Consider the following 20660-nt stretch of genomic DNA (forward strand, 5'->3'; position numbering starts at 1 on the left):
AAACATTAAGGTACATCAGTGTTAGAATATACTATAAGCCATGCGTATTGTTATAGTATTCTTTATGAACAATTATTTGTTTATTTGTTTAAATTCAATAAAGTTTCATTTTAAATAGATCATGTGTTGGTTTGTGTGTCCATTGCTTACATAGTAGATGATTTAGTGTATAGAGTTTAGCTTATACACGGAAGATTAAATCATCGGTTCTTGTAAGACATAAAAGTTAATGTTCACAATCTAATGATGGAATTGGATAAATCATCGGAATGATTGTAGCACAAGATTAAATATAATGTATCTTGATTATGGGAATGGTTTAATTCCAACTTCTTGTGCTAGTACATTTTGTATGTATTGAACGGATCAAGTAGAGATAAGTATTTTATACTGACTTTATAAAATAATTTCTCTAGTCCATTTAATGTACTTATACTCTTAATCCTGATATAATTATTATTAGTTGTGTATGTCACTTGTTGTTTTGATTTATTAAAAGGCGAGATTCTTTCGCGTGTCAATAAGCCTGGTAAATTGGATAACAATGATATACATTGGCGAAGTAATAATTAGTTGATGGAATCCATGTCTCGGTTTTGAGATTGATGATACTCCTTTATGAAAGCTTATAAGTTTTCATATGTAAACCCGGCCGGTGGATTTTGTACCCGACACATGAAATAAGTTAAGTGTAAGTCTAAAGGAAGTAATCAATAAATTAAATAGTCAGTAATTTAATTTGAATGATTAGTATCTGAATCTTAACATGGGGAGTTAAATAAGGTTTTATGGAAGAATTTCGAAATTGAACTAAGGAGTGCAATTACGAATTTTTAGTGAAATAATTCGTAGTTTATTATGGTGGAAATTAATTTCAGAATTTCGAAATTAATATCATAATAGGAAGCCTTGTTAATTAAATTCTGTGGTCCCTACTGTGCCTAAATAATAGGAAATAGTGGAAACTGTTACTTAGTGGGAAAGAAAACGTGGAAACCGTCCCTTAGTGGGAGAAGGAAACCTAACAGGTTTTGAAGACGGTTTTGACCTAAAAAACGCAGCTGTATATATGGATATAGGGGCTGGACGTTTTTTTGAATTTTTCTTACTGCGGTTTCTGCTAGAATTTTGCCCACCCAAAATTCTCTATTTTCGGTTATTGTCTGGGTAACACAGTAGAAGACTGTGAAAATCTGCTGGTGCGTTTTCAACTGAGGGACTGGAGAACGACATAGATTTGCTGTGTTTACGCTTCAAGAGGTAATCCGAAAATCTCCATATGTGCTAGTTGTTTAGATTACACGTGAATAAGATACTGGGATTGCTTCCGCTGCTTATTCTAATCCATCAATCAGAAAAACACTTCTTAATCTGTAATTAGGATACATCTGAACTCACAAAAGATAACATACTGAACATCTGAAACAAGTAGCTTAAAACTTTACATGCACTCCAAGCAACGCCATGAATTGAGAAATAAACGGCGAAGTACGTTCTGAACTTAGTTCCTTCAAAGTCAATACCCTTGACCCCTACAGAATTGTGGACTGGGCGCAAGCCTAGTCTGCGGCATATTCGAGTTTGGGGTTGTCCGGCACATGTGCTAAAGGGGAAAACGGATAAATTGGAGGCAAGAACGGATGTATGCGTGTTTATAGGTTATCCAATAGGGACGAAAGGTGGTTTATTCTATTGTCCTAAAGAGAAAAAGGTAATTGTTAGCACAAATGCCAAGTTTCTAGAAGAGGACTATTTGATGAACCATGTTCCTAGAAGTAAACTCATTTTACAGGAACTTAGCAAAGGAATGGAAACTCAGTCATCTGAAAATCAAAACGACCATATCCAAACCCCGGAAGTCGATTTTGACATACCATTGCACTTTAGTAGTGGGAGAAATGTCAATAGACTTAATGTCCCACAAGAACAAGTGCCCGAAGTCATACTACCACAAAGTAGTGGGAGTCATGTTGAGCAGACTGCACAACAGGAAGAAGTCGTTGATATCCCTGTGGATAGCATGGAAACTCAGGTTCCTGATGATGTTGTGGTTCAACCACAAAATCAAAGTGATGTAGTTGCAACTGATGTAGTGCGTAGTCGTAGTGGGAGAGAAATAAGACAGCCAGTTCGTTATACGCTCTTGGAAGAATCATATGATAGGATCCCTGAGGAGCCTACCTCCGAACCTGTCAATTACGACCAAGCACTACATGATAAGGATGCCGATAAGTGGGTTGCTGCTATGAAATCAGAGATGGAGTCTATGTACTCTAATCAGGTCTGGGATCTTGTAGAACCAGCTGATGGGGTTAAACCCATTGGATGCAAGTGGATCTATAAGAAAAAGAGAGGTGTAGACGGAAAAGTACAAACTTTTAAAGCAAGGCTTGTAGCGAAAGGATTTACTCAGAAAGAAGGGATCGACTATGAGGAAACCTTCTCGCCGGTAGCCATGCGTAAGTCTATAAAGATTCTCTTATCCATTGCTGCTCATTATGATTATGAGATTTGGCAAATGGATGTCAAGACAGCTTTCCTTAATGGAAGTCTTGATGAGTGCATCTATATGATGCAACCAGACGGTTTTATGGAAAGTGGCAAAGAGCACATGTTGTGTAAGCTTAAAAGGTCCATTTATGGACTAAAACAGGCATCTAGGGCATGGAACACTTGTTTTGATAAGGCGATTAAAACTTTTGGTTTTGATCAGTGCCTTAACGAATCTTGTGTATACAAAAAGTGGGATGGGGACAAAGTGGCGTTTTTGATCTTATATGTAGATGACATACTGCTCATAGGAAATAATGTGGGCATGTTGAATTCAGTTAAGCAGTGGTTGTCCACACATTTTGATATGAAAGATTTGGGAGAAGCGGCTCATATCCTTGGGATCAAACTCTTGCGAGATCGCAAGAAAAGGATATTAGGCTTGTCCCAAGGTCTTTATATTGATACAATACTCTCCAGGTTTAGCATGCATGATTCCAAGAAAGGATTTCTTCCCTTCAGACATGGAATTTCTCTATCTAAAGATCAGTCTCCTAAGACTGATGAAGAGATAGAAAAGATGAATGCGGTCCCTTATGCATCAGCTGTGGGGAGCCTCATGTATGTTATGTTATGCACTAGGCTTGATATCTGCTTTGCCGTTGGCGTTGTTAGCAGATTTCAGTCTAATCCTGGGAAAGAGCATTGGACGGCGGTTAAACATATAATCAAGTACCTGAAAAGGACTAGGGATTACATGTTGATCTACCATTCGGATGACCTTGTACCTATTGGGTATACTGATTCGGATTTCCAATCAGACAGAGATTCTAGAAAGTCTACCTCAGGTAATGTGTTTACTCTTGGAGGTGGAGCCATAAGTTGGAGGAGTATCAAGCAAACTTGTGTTGCTGATTCCACCATGGAAGCCGAATATGTGGCAGCCTCTGAGGCAGCCAAAGAGGCAGTTTGGCTCGGTAACTTCCTGAGAGAGTTGGGTGTGGTTCCCTCGATTCAAGCGCCAATCACGCTTTACTGTGATAATAGTGGTGCGGTTGCAAATTCAAAGGAGCCACGAAGCCATAAGAGGGCAAAGCACATTGAGCGTAAATATCATTTAATTCGTGATATAGTGCAGAGAGGGGATGTAGTGGTCACCAAGATTGCGTCAGAGAACAACTTGGCAGATCCGTTTACTAAGAGCTTACCACAGAAGACTTTTAATAAGCATGTAGAAGGAATGGGTGTCAAAATTGTAGACGCATGGTTATTAGTCTAAGTGGGAGATTGTTAGAATATACTATAAGCCATGCGTATTGTTATAGTATTCTTTATGAACAATTATTTATTTACTTGTTTAAATTCAATAAAGTTTCATTTTAAATAGATCATGTGTTGGTTTGTGTGTCCATTGCTTACATAGTAGATGATTTAGTGTATAGAGTTTAGCTTATACACGGAAGATTAAATCATCGGTTCTTGTAAGACATAAAAGTTAATGTTAACAATCTAATGATGGAATTGGACAAATCATCGGAATGATTGTAGCACAAGATTAAATATAATTTATCTTGATTATGGGAATGGTTTAATTCCAACTTCTTGTGCTAGTACATTTTGTATGTATTGAACGGATCAAGTAGAGATAAGTATTTTATACTGACTTTATAAAATAATTTCTCTAATCCATTTAATGTACTTATACTCTTAATCCTGATATAATTATTATTAGCTGTGTATGTCACTTGTTGTTTTGATTTATTAAAAGGCGAGATTCTTTCGCGAGTCGATAAGCCTGGTAAATTGGATAACAATGATATACATTGGCGAAGTAATAATTAGTTGATGGAATCCATGTCTCGGTTTTGAGATTGATGATACTCCTTTACGAAAGCTTATAAGTTTTCATGTGTAAACTCGGCCGGTGGATTTTGTATCCGACACATGAAATAAGTTAAGTGTAAGTCTAAAGGAAGTAATGAATAAATTAAATAGTCAGTAATTTAATTTGATTGATTAGTATCTGAATCTTAACATGGGGAGTTAAATAAGGTTTTATGGAAGAATTTCGAAATTGAACTAAGGAGTGCAATTACGAATTTTTAGTGGAATAATTCGTAGTTTATTATGGTGGAAATTAATTTCAGAATTTCGAAATTAATATCATAATAGGAAGCCTTGTTAATTAAATTATGTGGTCCATACTGTGCCTAAATAATAGAAAATAGTGGAAACTGTTACTTAGTGGGAAAGAAAACGTGGAGACCATCCCTTAGTGGGAGAAGGAAACCTAACAGGTTTTGAAGACGGTTTTGACCTAAAAAAACGCAGCTGTATATATGGATATAGGGGCTGGACGTTTTTTTTAATTTTTCTTACTGCGGTTTCTGCTAGAATTTTACCCACCCAAAATTCTCTATTTTCGGTTATTGTCTGGGTAACACAGTAGAAGACTGTGGAAATCTGCTGGTGCGTTTTCAACTGAGGAACTGGAGAACGACATAGATTTATTGTGTTTACGCTTCAAGAGGTAATCCGAAAATCTCCATATGTGCTAGTTGTTTAGATTACACGTGAATAAGATACTGGGATTGCTTCCGCTGCTTATTATAATCCATCAATCAGAAAAACACTTCTTAATCTGTAATTAGGATACATCTGAACTCACAAAAGATAACATACTGAACATCTGAAACAAGTAGATTAAAACTTTACATGCACTCCAAGCAACGCCATGAACTGAGAAATAAACTCTGGATGACCTGGCCATGCTGCTCCTGTCACTAAATGTCCGTCGGTGAAGCAACGATCTATTGGTTCTGGTTCTAACCATGTCCCCCCTCCCAGAACAACATTAAGTTTTACAGCAGGGTATGCAGTACACTTCTTCCCCTGTAGTTGTTTAATGAACACAGATTAGAGTATGCACACACACGTGAACAATGCATGATTCCATGTTATTTCATTCTGAAGTATATGGCAGTTAACATTCCCATTGAAATGTTCTAATTACTGCTAATGATTATTGAGATCAATATTCTGCATAACATATTATCCTTGAAGTTATTTGCGGATAGCATGTAAAGTTCCTGAAAATCGGTTGATTGCTTTTCTTCTTTTTCCCATTGTTGACTTTGCTGTCTTTGGTAGAAAAGGGGAATAGCTGAAATATCATGCATGCATCAAGCTATTTAACTTCAATTCTAAATGATGTTAAGAGAGTTACCTTGAGAACACCAGCAGCAGATAGAATCTGTTGCCCGTGGCAGATTGATGCAACTGGTTTTTTGGACTCCATAAATTCCTTTACCAACTTAATAACAGCATCATCCAAGGCAAGATATTCCGGAGCTCGGCCACCAGGAATTACAAGTCCATCGTAGCTTGAAGCGTCCATGCTTTCAAAATCGGCATTTAGGGTAAAATCATGACCTGGCTTCTCACTATAAGTCTGGTCACCTTCAAAATCATGCACAGCAGTGGGGCATTTATCGCCAGCTTTCTTCTTGGGGCAAACAGCATCAACATGGCATTCAAGAGCTTGGAGGGACTGAAAAGGTACCATTACTTCATAGTCTTCCATGAAATCCTACAACCCCAAGAAAATAGACACAAGGGAATACAAATTAATCGCTAAATAAAACATCATCAAATACAAGTTTAACAGCCTTAGCCAGAACATAAGGAAAGTCCAGATATGACATTGGCACATATCCATGATATTGGCCAGCTGACTCAAATGGAAAAACAACTCCCAGACCACAGACCAATTAGATAAAGTGTCAGGAAGTATGAAAACATGGTCCGCGAAGTCGGAAACAGTGACTCCACGGAGATAAGAAGACAGATATCAAGCAGTACATCTAATTCGATTGTGTAACTAGTTTGGAAGAGGAGTATAGGTAACAGAAGGGGGTTCATGAATTGAATAATCATTTTTTTGGTTAACAATTGTATATCCTGTTCATGATGAATGTCCCAACTTTTGGAAGGAATTTGCAGTAAAAAACATCAAGGAGCCGAGGGCCCAGCTATCAGTAGTTCTCCCTGATTGCATGATTCACAGGGGTGGAAGAGTCAACGCTTTCCTTTCTTTTTCTTTTCTACTTGGAGAACAAATTTACCAAAATGACACAGTTCATGAGCCAAAAATACAGCCCTTCAACAGAATTTACAAGAACTTCTACCGATAACCATACAGACCATGGAGGATAAAGTAGCCAGAAATCACATTCAAGAGACAACACTGTACACTTTAAAACAGTTAGACGCCTCTGATGCCATGTCCCTTAAAAGAATGACTTGGTAATCCTATACGAGAAGCACTACAAATGGTTAAACATTTGTTTACAAAGGTAAAAGGTGCTCTGCGTTGTCTTAAGAAGAAAACAATACATTAGGATATGGCAGAAGGAAGAGCTTCACCTAAAATATGTGTGAAGAAAGTTGCTACAAGCTCTCTGGGTGAATATTTTAGATGCAATACTGTGTGTTTTTACAACAAAGAGATGCATGAATTCCTATTATGGATGGTTTGTAGCGCTCCGAGAGAAGAAAGAGTCAGGAATGAGAGCCATTTGCCTCTACCTTTGCCAGCCTTCATCTCAATCATAGGTTAACATGGACCTACAGGGGACGTAAAATAGAACAGTCTTCCTACAAAATTTGATGAGTCGCTTCTGCATATGGGAAGAATTTAGCTAACATTTTTTGCCCCTACTGGTATTTGAACCTAGTCTCACATGGTACATTGCAACTTCAGTGACAACACCCATAGGTGCACCTACTTATTTCATTCTCACAATTCCTAAATTTTGATTACACCATAATCGTAGAACGTTCTACTTTTTGAATTACTCTGACAACTACATGCATCTCTTACAGGCATAAATCATGAAAAAAATCTTATTCGATCTCTCAGAATCTATGGCAGTCTAAATCTCATCTTCTTCAACAAATTCTCCATGGGACGTTGGACATAGGAGCACACACTACCAGAACTAACAGCTTGACAAATAATCAATCCATATGATCGAACTTAAGATGACAGGTTAAACTGGAGGCTCTTTCTTATCTACGCAGACATGACATTTCAACCAACATCAGGTGATTATCTGATGCCTCACCAGCATGCGCCAAGCATAAATATGACACAACCAAATCGAATTAAAATAAAGAGAGAATCTTGTTATAAGTTTCATAGGGAGAAAGATTTATGTCACCTATATACCAACAGAGCCAGCTATATTTAGGAGGATTAAATATGTATCTGTTCTTCTTTTTGGGAATGACGATTAAATAGGTCTGTTCTTCTACAACAATTGGGACGAGACGTGGTGTTAAAACTCTTAAGTTATACCACAATCTTTACAACTAATTCATATACTACCATTTACCAGTAAAATGCAATTCGAAACTAAGCATGTCAAATTCTCTCGGCTAAAACAAAATAATGTTACATGATCATAACTTACCCCACATAGAAATAGGATTCTTTTACCAGAACCAACTATCCTGCCACCAAGTGCCTTGACAAAGAGTCGGATGAATTCAGGATGACCTTCATAAGTAGGTCCGGTGATGAGATTACCGTCGATGGTACATGAAGCCATCGTCTCTGGTTCTTCCCAATGGGCACCAGCAGCAAGAAGTACCGGTTTCACAGCAGGGAAAGCTGTGCACTTTCGACCTCTGACCACATCTGCAGCAGCCAGGATCAATTGCCCATGACAGATAGAGGCGATTGGCTTTTTAGAATTGGCAAAACTTTTCACCAAGTCCAACACAGATTCATTCATGGCTAGATATTCTGGAGCACGTCCTCCTGGAATAACCAAGCCATCATACTTTGTAGCCTCTATTTCATCAAAGGTTGCATTAAGAGCAAAATTGTGTCCCCGGGACTCTGAATATGTCTGAAACAATTCTAAAATTAAACAAAACTATACGGCCACAAAAATGTTAATACAATCACAATTTCAAATTCTATAATAAAACAACTGATGAGTGCTAATGCATAAACACATGTGCGCAAGTGGGTGTAGATATATAATTTGGTTAAGGAATTGCTGGAAATTGTATAAAAACTAGTATTCCAATTGACCCAGCTCATATCCAGCCAACTTGTGTAGCAACATAAATTAGGTCCATAGAAAAATCACTCTCCTCTTGCCCTCAGCTGTAAATTATACCCAGTTAAGTGGTCTAGGCATACACATCATCAATTGCTTAATGCTAAAAAAGTGCACTTAAATACCCCAGTATCATAAGTTATATGCCCATGGGCAATGAAAGCTCCTTTATTTCCTTAAACTCAAATGTCATAATTCATAAAGCATGAACCTTGTGAGATTTGGATTGATGGCAATGATGGGTATAAACTAATTAAACGGAAAACACTGAGTAAAGCTCAGAACAATGAGAGAACACATCAAGTTTTAATCTTTAACCACAATCAGGTACTAGCCAATGGGGCAGACACAGAAGGGTAAGTTCTAATCATTAAATAACTAAAAGTCCACCAAAAGCCAGCAAATAAATATAATAGAAGGACCTGGTGACCAGAAAGCTGATGGACAGCAGTACGGCAAATGTCACCGGCTTTCTTGCCGGGACAAACTGCATCAACGGCTACTCCATAGGCTAGCAGAGCTTGAAACGGTACCATCACCTGAAAGAAAAGAAAATCAGTGACCCATTAATCATTCTAAACGTATTGTCCTGCGCACAGACTAGAAATCAAGAACCGTGAACAAAAAAGAAGCAGCAAAAACCTCGTAGTCTTCAACGTAATCTCCACATAGTAAGAGAACCCTTTTCTGATTCGCCATTCCTCACAGGTATCTGTGTGTGTGTGTGTGTGGGTGGGTGGATCAGAAGAAGTTCACGAAATGTTTCTCTCAGATATATGGACAAGTATAGAAGTTTCTGCTGAATACTACAGTAGTAGTTGTGGCTTTGAAAAAGGTTTTTAAGGGACTCTCAGAACAACAGGTGGACGTGCCGGAGTGGTTATCGGGCATGACTAGAAATCATGTGGGCTTTGCCCGCGCAGGTTCGAATCCTGCCGTCCACGTTTTTTACCTTCATTATTTTTTGTTTTTGACTGCAACTGCATTTTGCTGCTGTTTAAACTGGCCAAATCCGATACATCTTGATGCTAAACTAATGGAGTTAACTGTATTTTCAAAAGGATTCATCACAATTAGTTTATATGATAGTCTTTTGCCTTCTTAGTGGTTAAGTTGAAAGCATTCAATAGATATTTAGTCTACCATTAGCATTTAATAGATTGTTTAGTCTGCCATGATTTTTAGAGAAAATTAACCTATCACAATCTTAATCTTTTGTAAGAAATTTTAGACCAATTATACTTAGTAAACATAAGTGGAGAACTAATTTTGTCATGTAAAAATAATAATACAACACTTATTTCAGCTCATCTTTTTAGCCATCCAACTTTCAAAGTTCTAACTATTATTGCATCTCTAATTGCGAGAAGAGTGAAGACGAATCCTTAATATCTAATAACTAAATTTGGTGATTGTGACTAGAATAAAGTCCAAGCCATTAATATCTAAACGGAAAAGGCCTAAAAATGCCACTCAACTTACAGAAATGGCCTATCGATGCCATCCGTTAAAATGTCGCTATTTTCATGCCACTATCGTTATACTTTTGGCCTATTTATGTCATTTATTGCCAAACGGTTCAACTTTTTCTTTTTTAAATAATTAAATTAATTTTTAGACCCCATATTTCCACGTGTCTGTATATTATTGGTCCGTCTTTACCCTACCCTACCTTTCTTTTAACCCTGGTTATGTTTAATTACTTACCCATACCCAACCCGATAAAACAAACCCATCTTTTAACCCAACCCCTAATTCATTCACTCCAGTCGTCTCTTTCTTCAAAGAAATCCCCTTTCTCAAAAATCCCTCTTTGGTCTTACTAGGTTTTCGAATGGAAGCCAGGCTATTATCGACGGTGGCTTCAAAATTTGATTTTGTCGGAAGATTGATGTAACTTATCAAGGTTAGTAGTATATTTAAAGATAGAAAAACTTATTTAATTTGGTGTGTGGGGTTTGTAGATAATTCTGTTCATGTGGGGATGGTTGTGCATGGGGGTTACTTGTTTTTGTCTTTCATAAATATAGTGTAAATCATTGTTTATTCTCTGAAGTTCCATCCTTTTATGTTTTTGTTCTTTTCTATTTCGGCCCCCCAAATAATTGTCTTTCTAGGGTTTTGTTATTCTTGTATTTTTTAGTTGCCGATGTGTAATTCTGATTTATTCGCTCAGTTTTCTATTTTTTTTTCCTTTTGCATGTGAACTTTATTGAAGCATGACTGACACAGTGGACGTGTATTTCAAATATGGGGTTGAATGGGTAATTTTTCCAGATTTATTGTATAGTAAGAAGCTAGTCCATATGTGAAATAGGTTTGATCCGGATTTGTTGTCTTGTAAAGATTTATGTGAAGAGTTCACAAAAGAGTTAGGGTTTACTGAAGTGAAACAACTTTTAGTTGTTGGGCCGTCAGGTAGGTTCTATATAATTGATGGAGATGGTGGTATCAAGGCATTACAGTGTCTTATATATTTGGAGTTCAAAATCGTAAACTTGTTTGTTGTAGATGAGTTAGATTTGACTGTCCATACTCAAAGTATTCTGCATCATACTGAAACATTTCATGTAGATGTTGAAGCAATATCTGAAAATGAACATGTTATTGGGGATTGTGATTTTGATGTTGATGCTCCATCTGATGTTGAATATGATTCTGAAGGACTTGAGGTTATTAGCAAACAAAGGAGGAGGGTAGTGGGTGATAGGTTGGAGAACTTTAAGGAGTTGGATAAGGGTATGACATTTAAGGATATTGTGGAAGCTAGAGGGATAGTGAACTATTATGCAATTGCTAATGGGTATGGCTTGAAGATTGAAAAAACAGATCCTACTAGGGCTAGATATGTTTGTGATGTTGGATGCCCTTTTAGATGTTCTATCTTAAGGGATAAAAAGACTAATGAGTTTAGTATCAAAAACTTGAAAGCAGTCCATAATCGTAATCCTTGTTATAAAATTCAAGGATGCTAAGACATTAGCACAATACTTTAAGAATAAACTACAAAATAATCCCAAGTATACTATTAAGGATATGAGAGGGGAATTAGAGAATGATTACAAGCTTAATGTGTCAAAATCTAAGCTTAAAAGGGCTAAGGTGATGGTCCTTGAGAAGTTAGATGGGAGTTTCAAGGATGAGTATAACAAGCTTGAAGCTTATGGTTAAGAACTAAGACAGTCTGATCTTGGGAGTGATGTTGCAATCAACATATCAAAGGATGCTTTGGAAGAAAGAAAAAGGAGGTTCTTGAGATTGTACATACATATGTTTCCAAGCTTTGAAGCAAGGCTTTAGAGGTGGATTGAGACCACTTATTGGTTTGGATGGTACTTACATGAAGGGAAAATGCAAGGGTCAGCTCTTGGTGGCCATGGGACAGGATTCTATAAATGAGTTCTATCCACTTGCTTGGGCAGTGGCTGACAAGGAAACAAGTAGGACCTGGAGTTGGTTTGTTGAACTTTTGAAAAGGTCTTTGGACCTAAATAATGAGGCTGGTGTCACGACCCTAAAACCGACCCGGTCGTGATGGCGCCTATCGTGAAACTAGGCCAGCCGATACAACTCCCTAATTAACCATTTAATCAATAACAATCACTCTTAAGCCTTTAATTAACCAGATATATATATCGTAATGTAAGTCTAAATGAACAATACGGAATAAGTACACAAGCCCGACATCGGGGTGTCACAAGTCACGAGCATCTACTAAAGTCTGAACGCAACTAAGAATCTAAAATGTACTAAATACAATCTAAGGAAGACAAGAAGGAGAAAAGCAGTGCTGCAAACGCCGGGCAGCTACCTTGAAAACTCCAATGACTCTGCCACTAAGCAATCAACACCCGCTACCGGGTTTAAAGTAATACCTGAATCTGCACACAAGGTGCAGGGAGTAATGTGAGTACGCCAACTCAGTAAGTAATAAAAGTAAATGAAAGCTGAGCAGTAAGAAAACACGTAAGCCACGTCATAATGCTACAGCAAATACAATACATTTCCAAAACAGTACAGAAATTATTTACTTCGTAAATCATGCTCAATTGTAGTAGAACCTTTTTAAAACAACTTTCAATAGTTTCAAAACGAGTGATAAAAACAGTGAGTAAAAATGATAGAAACGTAAATAGCCCCTCGGGAAAAATATGTACCATAAACCGCCCCTCGGGCATAATATCAACAGAACCAGCCCCTCGGGCTACCTCACAATCACTCGTAATCAGCCCCTCGGGCATGAATCAAGAACAGCCCCGAGGGCTTCAATATGAAACAACAACAGCCCCTCGGGCTACAACACAACACACACACTGGGTACCCGCGCTCACTGGGGGTGTACAGACTCCGGGAGGGGCCCCTTACGGCCCAAGCACAATATCAAGCCATCTCGTGGCATAATCAAACAGGCTCTCGGCCTCATATCAATCACAAGCCACCGCGTGGCATAATAAATCAAGCCCTCGGCCTCTCATATATCACAATTCGGTACCACATGTTGCGGCGCGCAACCCGATCCCATGATATCCCCACAACACAGGCCCTCGACCTCACTCAGTCAGATCTCACTCAAGCCCCTCGGGCTGACAGTAAAACAAATACTCGGCTCAAAATTATTTATGAAATCAAAAGGAGTGAATAAAACCGAGTTATGAAAACAGTAAGAACATAACATGACTGAGTGTAAACATTAAACCAAAACAATGAGGTAAAACAGTAGTAAAAGCCCCTAAGGGTCCAAACAATCGGCACAAGGCCCATACACGGCATTTAGCCCCAAACACAATAATATTTTCCAAAATACAGCAATATCAATAGTTTTCAAGTAAAATATGCGACTTAATAGTCGTACGGGATGGACCAAGTCACAATCCCCAACGGTGCACGACCGCACGCTCGTCATCTAGCGTGTGCGTCACCTCAATGTAGCAAAATGATGTGAGGGTTTCATACCCTCAGAACAGTAATTACAATCATTACTTACCTCTATCCGGTCCAAACTCTAGCCCGCGATGCCTTTGCCTCTCGAATCGGCCTCCGGATGCTCCAAATCTATCCAAAACAGGTTTATACCATCAAAATATGCTAAGGGAACAAAGCCCACTCGAAAATATCCAATTTATACCAAAAATCTCGAAATTGGCCAAACCCGGCCCCCGGGCCCACATCTCGGAATCTGATAAAATTACACCAATAGAATCCTTACACTCTTACGAGTTCGTACATACCAAGAACATCAAAATCGGACGACAAATGGCCCCTCAAATCCCCAAAAGAAATTCCAAAACTTTTCCTCCATTTTTCCCCAATTTCCACTCTAATTTCTCAACTTAAATGATGAAATTCAAGACTAAACCATGAAATTAAACCAAATATGCGTAAAGAATACTTACCCATTGCTCCACTGAAAATCTCCTCAAATTTTACCTTCTCCCGAGCTCTCTAATGGTTTTTGTGATATTGGACTTAAACCCTCGATTTTTTAAACATAATCTGACTGCCCAGTTATTACTTCTATGCCAACGCGGCGGACCCCTCGCGTTCGCGTAAGCTAAACTCGCCTGCCTCCAAAAATGCCCTCCGCGAACGCGTCCACAACTTCGCGAACGCAAAGCTTCACCAACCCGCTCCTTCGCCAACGCGCCACATGACATGCGAACGCATAGACCAAAGGGACCTGGGGTCCCCAGTTGCCACTACCTTTCGCGAACGCAGCCCATTGACCGCGAACGCATAGAACAAATTCCTCAACTTCCCCATTTACTCTTCGCGAACACGGGACTCCACCGCGAACGCGATGAACAATAAGTTTCTGCAACAACACCAGAAAATCTGCCAAGTCCAAAGTCCAAAAATTGGTCCGTTTAACCACCCGAAACTCAGCCGAGGCCCTCGGGACCTCAAACAATCATGCCAACATATCCCATAACATCATTCAAACTTGTTCCAACCTTCGGAACGCTCAAAACAACATCAAAACACCAAAATTGCATCGGATTCAAGCCTAAGAATTCTAAAAACTCCCAAATTTCGATCAAAAAGTCTATCAAACCACGTCCGAATGACCTGAAATTTTGCACACACATTCCAAATGACACAACGGACCTACTGCAACTTCAGGAATTCCATTCCAACCCCTATATCAAAATCTCACCTATCAACCGCAAGACGCCAAATTTTCAATTTCGCCAATTCAAGCCTAAACCTTCCACGGACCTCCAAAATGCATTCTGATCACGCTCCTAAGTCCCAAATCACCTAACGGAGCTAACCAACTCATAAAAATTCTAATTCGAGATCATATGCTAACAAGTCAAAACTTGGTCAACCTTTCAAATTTTAAGCTTCAAACTGAGAACTGTTCTTCCAAATTTATTCCAATTATCCTGAAAACCAAAACCGATAATTTACATAAGTCACAATACATAATACGAGGCTATTCATGCTCGAGAACTAGCGAGCGAAGTGCAAAAGCTCAAAACGACCGGTCGGATCGTTACAGGTGGAGTGACATTTATATCAGACATGCAAAAGGTACCAAGTTTCACTTCTGTTTCTTCTGATTTTCTTCTGTTTTCACTTTTGTTTTTTCTTTTTGTCAATGCCTTCTGATTTCTTTAGCTTTTGATGCCATCATAAGGTTTATTGGATGCTGTGAGCATTGTACTACCTGATGCTCATCACAGGTATTGTGTTAGACACATCGAAGCCAACTGGTTAAAAAAATGGAGGAGTGGGGAAATGAGGAAGTTGATGTGGTGGTGTGCTTGGAGTACTTATGAAGAAGAGTTTAAAGATCAATTGTTGAAGCTTGGGGGATGCCAAAGGATGTTGCAAGGGACTTGATCAACTATCCACCAAAAGCATGGTGTAGAGCCTATTTTGATACATAGTGTATAAATCTAATGGTGGATAACAACTTTACTGAGTCCTTTAATGCATGGATTTCAGATGTTAGACATATGCCAATTATCAAGATGTTGGAGGCAATAAGGATCAAGGTAATGGAAAGGCTTGCAGATTATGAAGACAAAGCTATGAGCTGGAATGCCAATTTCAGTCCACCATGTATGAAATTATACAATGACTATAGGGCAATATCACATGCTTGCACTTTGAACTTTAATGCAGACTATGCCTTTGAAATCACAGAAGGTAAAGACAAACATACTGTGGATCTTGAGAAGATTAGATGTACCTGTAGGTTATGGGATTTATCTAGGATACCTTGTCCCCGTGCTATTAAGGCATTGATGCATGAGAAGATTGAACCAGTGACACAAATACACTGGTGGTATAGTAAGGAGGCTTATTAGCTAACATACAAGTACAAAATTCAGCCTGTTAGAGGGGTACAATTCTGGAAAATTCTGCCTAGTCAGGCCATGGTGCCACCTGAAATTTTCAAGATGGTTGGAAGACCCAAAGTAAAGAGGAATAGGGCTGCTGATGAAGCTTTGAAGTGGAAAGGTGAGTGGAGTAGTTCAAAGGAAAGGATTATAATGATATGCAGTAAGTGTGGTGATGAAAATCATAATGTAAGAGGATGTTACAAGGTAAATATATATATATATATATATATATATATATATATATATATATATATATATATATATATATATTTCTTGTTGTTTATGAAATACTAATAATTTTTGCAGATTATGTACTAACTATTGTCTTTGTTGGCAGGTAGTGGTGCTAGACTTTGTTCAAAAAAGAGGAAAGACTTGGACAATACCCCCACAGTGACATCTTTAGAAGATGAAACACAAGAGCTTGGGCAGAGTTCAATGTTTAGTGAAGCATTCTTTGAAACTGAATGGAACACAACAGTCACAATAGTCAGTCTTTATCACTCAAGCTGGAACACAAGAGTACAACAGTTATGGACCTGATATTGGAGATGATAAAGATCCAACAATTAGGCTGATGGTTATATCTGAGACTGACATAAAACTAGCCATGAGGAAGGTACAAATGAATCCAACTGGTACAAGAAGGATGCAAGTTACTATAGATGAAACAGGTGCAGCAACACCAACAAACCTGCCTTATTCACCAACAAAGGCTACTTGGAATGGAAAACCAACAATTAGTTCAAGCCAGCTTCAAGCACAAGTTAGAAAAAAGAAGTACAAGATGAAAGCAAGGAAAGGCCATGGAGAACCAGTAGATGATTAAAGTTACTGTTGTTGAAGCATAAGCTACTGTTGAAAGCTACTTTTGGTTAAGTTTTTGTAACGTTCAATTATGCAGCTAGACTGTTGAAAACTACTCTTTTTGTAATGTTCAATTATGCAGCTAGATTGTTGTTCAATTAAACTACTGTGGGTTAGTATTATGTATTTTGAATACAGTTGATGCGAGACATCAGTTTGGTTTAACTTCTATTTCTGCATGAGCAGTTTGGTTTAGCTATGATCAATTAAGATCAATTTTGGTTAGCTTCTATTTCTGTATGAACACTTTGGTTTAGCTATGATCAATTAAGATTAGTTTGGGTTAGCTATGATCAATTAAGATCATTTTGGTTTAGTTATGATTAGTTAAGATCAACTTGGTTATATGTTCTTAACTTGGTTATATGTTCATATTGGACTATTCAAAACATGGACTATTACTGGAGATAACTTCAAAACATGGACTATTACTAACAAAGCAATGCTCATAACATGGACTATTATTAATTAACAAAGACTGGAGACAAGTTCAAAACATGGACTATTACATGAAGTTAGAATTACATAGCACAAACATATACCTAACAAAAGGCCAAACTATAGAATTCTAAGCAATGATCATTTCATGGATCTTTTCGTAGCCCATGCTGCTATGAACGCAATAAGGCACATCAACAAAATTAACTGTCGGAATACTTTTCCCCTCAACTCCACAATCTTCGAGTTATCCTCAACAGCAGACGCTTCAAGTGCATCCAATCTTTCCATCAACTCTGTTATCGTCTCAGCATCAATAACAATAGAAGCTTCAAAATAAGCTATCTTCTTCATCAACCTATTTCTTTCAATTTCAAAATCTTCCAATTTTCTCCTTTGACTGTTAATGACGATTACAGCTCGCGGGAGAAATTCAACATCGTCCCCATTCCCAATACCCACAGCCTTGTTTCTGCCAAATAATTGCACAATAAAATCACCGATTATGTTCCAATAAAATATTACACCATAAAAAATAGAATGCATTATGTAAATTATACTTACTTCAGGCAATGGACACTTGTAAAAACGTCTCCCACAATCCATAGGAGTCGTCGCCGTAAAATGATGCGCTACAAATCCACAATGAGACTTCCTCTTTGAGTCAATTGAGCCGCTTGACCCAACACACATTTTGAACTCTTTAACAAGAAAAAGTTACTATGAAGATGAATCGTAATTGAACAATAGACCTAAACCCTATTAAGAATTTCAGAATGATAATGGAGAAATTGAATTTAATGGTGGATAGAGGGTTGCTGATTTGGGGGAGGTGTTTATTGAGCTAGGGTTTAGATTTGGGCTAAAAAAAGGGTTTGTTTTATCGGGTTGGGAATGGGTATTAAACATAACTAGGGTTAAAATAAAGTAGGGTAGGGTAAAGACGGACCAATAATATACAGACACGTGGAAAAGTGAGATCTAAAAATTAATTCTAATTATTTAAAAAAGTTGAAGTTTGGTAATAAATGGCATAAATAGGCCAAAAGTATAACGGTAGTGGCATGGAAATAGCGACCTTTTAACGGATGGCATCAATAGGCCATTTCTGTGAGTTGAGTGACATTTTTAGGCCTTTTCCGATATCTAAATGAATGAATTGGAAAAACTAAGCTTTTAGAGGTGTCGAAGTATCAAATAGAGAAAGGAAGGGGTACAAAGTGCTAAAACTGAACTAGACGAGGGGTAAAAGACAAATATGATTTCTGTGTGAGAAGTTCGGGGAAGCTCTTCTGCTACTGGGAACTGGGTAGCCAAGGGTTTTGCCAGAAGCCATGGAAGCAGCAAAACGCAAGCGAAAATCTGCCGAATATGAAGATGATGAATATGAAACCTTCAGACCGCCGCCTCCATCCTCCACCGCGACAAACGGCGGCATCGACCTTTCACTACTCGAAGCCCTAGAAAAATCTCAACAAAACCCCGTGGAAGCTCTCGATCTCAAAACAGTGAAAAAACTCGTCCTTTCATTCGAACGCCGTCTTAAGGAAAACATTGCTGCCCGTCTCAAATACCCGGACCAACCCGAGAAGTTCGCGGATTCCGAAGTCGAGCTCCATGAAGAAATCGAAAAGCTTAAAATCGTCGCCGGAGGCCCAGAGTTTTACCCGGAACTTGTCAATCTCGGCACCGTTGCTTCAATCACCAGTCTGCTCAATCACGAAAACACAGATATTGCTATTGACGTTGTCGGCTTATTACAAGACCTAACTGACGAGGATGTTCTCGAGGACAACGACGAGCCGGCGCAAGTGTTAGTTGATGCATTGGTCGAGAACAATGCGTTAGAATTACTCGTTCAGCTTCTAGGAAAATTATCCGATTCCGATCCCGACGAGTCCGCCGCCATTTACAGTATACTCGCGACTATTGAGAATTTCATTGAAGTGAAAACCTCGGTGGCTGAGCTAGTATGCGAAAGGACGAAGTTAATGAAGTGGTTATTGACAAGGATAAAAGTTAGAGAATTTGATGGAAACAAGCAGTATGCATCGGAGATTTTGGCGATTCTGTTGCAGAGCAGCACGGGGAATCAGAAGAGATTAGGGCAATTGAACGGCGTGGATGCGTTGTTACAAGCTGTGGCAATGTATAAATCAAAGGACCCTAAGTCGCCAGATGAGGAGGAGATGGTGGAGAACTTGTTTGACGCGTTGTGCTGTTTGTTAATGCCGTTGGAGAATAAGGAGAGGTTTGTGAAATCTGAAGGAGTAGAATTGATGATCATTATAATGAATCAGAAGAAAATGTGTTATGGGTCGGCTATAAGGGCTTTAGATTTTGCTATGACTAATTATCCTCCAGCATGTGAGAGGTTTGTGGATGTAATGGGGTTAAAGACTGCTTTTCCAGCTTTCATGGGTAAGGCAAGTCAAGTTCCCTTTTTCTCCAAATTTCATTAGATTTGACATCATACTAAATTTACTGAGCTGAATGGTATAAGAGGATTCGTATGGTCAACCACAATTGAGATAGGGCTGAGACATAGTTGATTGACTGACTAATATGTTCATTGGCTTATCTGAACGGATATGGAGGATTCATATAGTAGACCGCAGCTGGTTTAGGATTGAGACATAGTTGATTGCTTTTTGATTGATTGGCTAATTTTTTAATTTTCCGATAAAAATGGATATAAAGGATTCATAGTGGATCCTGATCAGTTTGGGACTGAGATATAGTTGGTTGATTGATTAATTTGTTAATTTTCTTAAAGATTGTCTCGTAAAGAACTCTTGTGGTAGGATTGAAGATGTTGATGAATGGAGTAGAATGTTCTAGTTAAGGATATCTCGTTGTTTGTGGTCTTCCACTTGTCAAGTTGTTACTAAGCTAATTTCTTTATAAAGATTGTTACTAAGCTTTGGTATTTGTTGCATAACATTAATTTGATATCATTTTTATTGTAAAATCAGCAGTTTAACTCATGAGATATAGTAGATAAAAACTAACAGAAAAAAGTATCTCAAGTTCTCCTCAAATGGAAGAGTTTCTATTGCTTTATCTCAATGAGCTTTTAGGATGATGAGGTGTTGTTTACCTTGTTCTATCACTGACTCATATAACTTATTATGCTTAAATGTTTTGACTGCCAGATACCTCTGAGCAAAAAGAACAAGAAACGCTACAAAGAAGAACTGGAAGAGCGTCTTGTATCACTAGTTGCTTCCTTATTTGGTAAGAAGGCTAGTTAACTGGAGATTGATCTATCTGAGAAGACAAATATTTTTCTGTTGTTGATATACTGGAAAGTTTGTATGCCCGCAATTGTGGTAAAAGAAGATCATAGGGTTTGATGTATGCTTTATAACTGGTCTAACCA

At 38.2% G+C, this 20660-nt stretch overlaps 2 protein-coding genes and 1 non-coding gene across 3 annotated transcripts in view; 2 read left to right on the forward strand and 1 right to left on the reverse strand.

Annotated features, from left to right (window-relative positions):
* LOC109226966 (protein DJ-1 homolog D) lies at nt 5022–9404 on the reverse strand. Its single transcript, XM_019391923.1, has 5 exons — nt 9264–9404; nt 9044–9160; nt 7965–8405; nt 5717–6079; nt 5022–5382 (listed from the first exon to the last, which is right to left on the reverse strand). The coding sequence occupies exons 1-5, from the start codon at nt 9318–9320 to the stop codon at nt 5194–5196; spliced, it is 1167 nt and encodes a 388-aa protein (XP_019247468.1). The 5' UTR covers nt 9321–9404; the 3' UTR covers nt 5022–5193.
* TRNAS-AGA lies at nt 9484–9565 on the forward strand. The gene has a single exon. It is a non-coding gene; the product is annotated as a tRNA-Ser (tRNA).
* Nucleotides 18456–20660, forward strand: part of LOC109226967 (beta-catenin-like protein 1) — a 4539-nt gene continuing 2334 nt past the window's right edge. Inside the window, exons 1-2 of the mRNA XM_019391924.1 lie at nt 18456–19704; nt 20434–20515. Coding sequence (XP_019247469.1) covers nt 18613–19704; nt 20434–20515 — 1174 coding nt within the window. The 5' untranslated portion in view covers nt 18456–18612. The remainder of the gene's footprint in view (nt 19705–20433; nt 20516–20660) is intronic.

Source organism: Nicotiana attenuata, chromosome 6, assembly GCF_001879085.1.
Source record: "Nicotiana attenuata strain UT chromosome 6, NIATTr2, whole genome shotgun sequence".
In the NCBI taxonomy this organism is placed as follows: Eukaryota; Viridiplantae; Streptophyta; class Magnoliopsida; order Solanales; family Solanaceae; genus Nicotiana; species Nicotiana attenuata.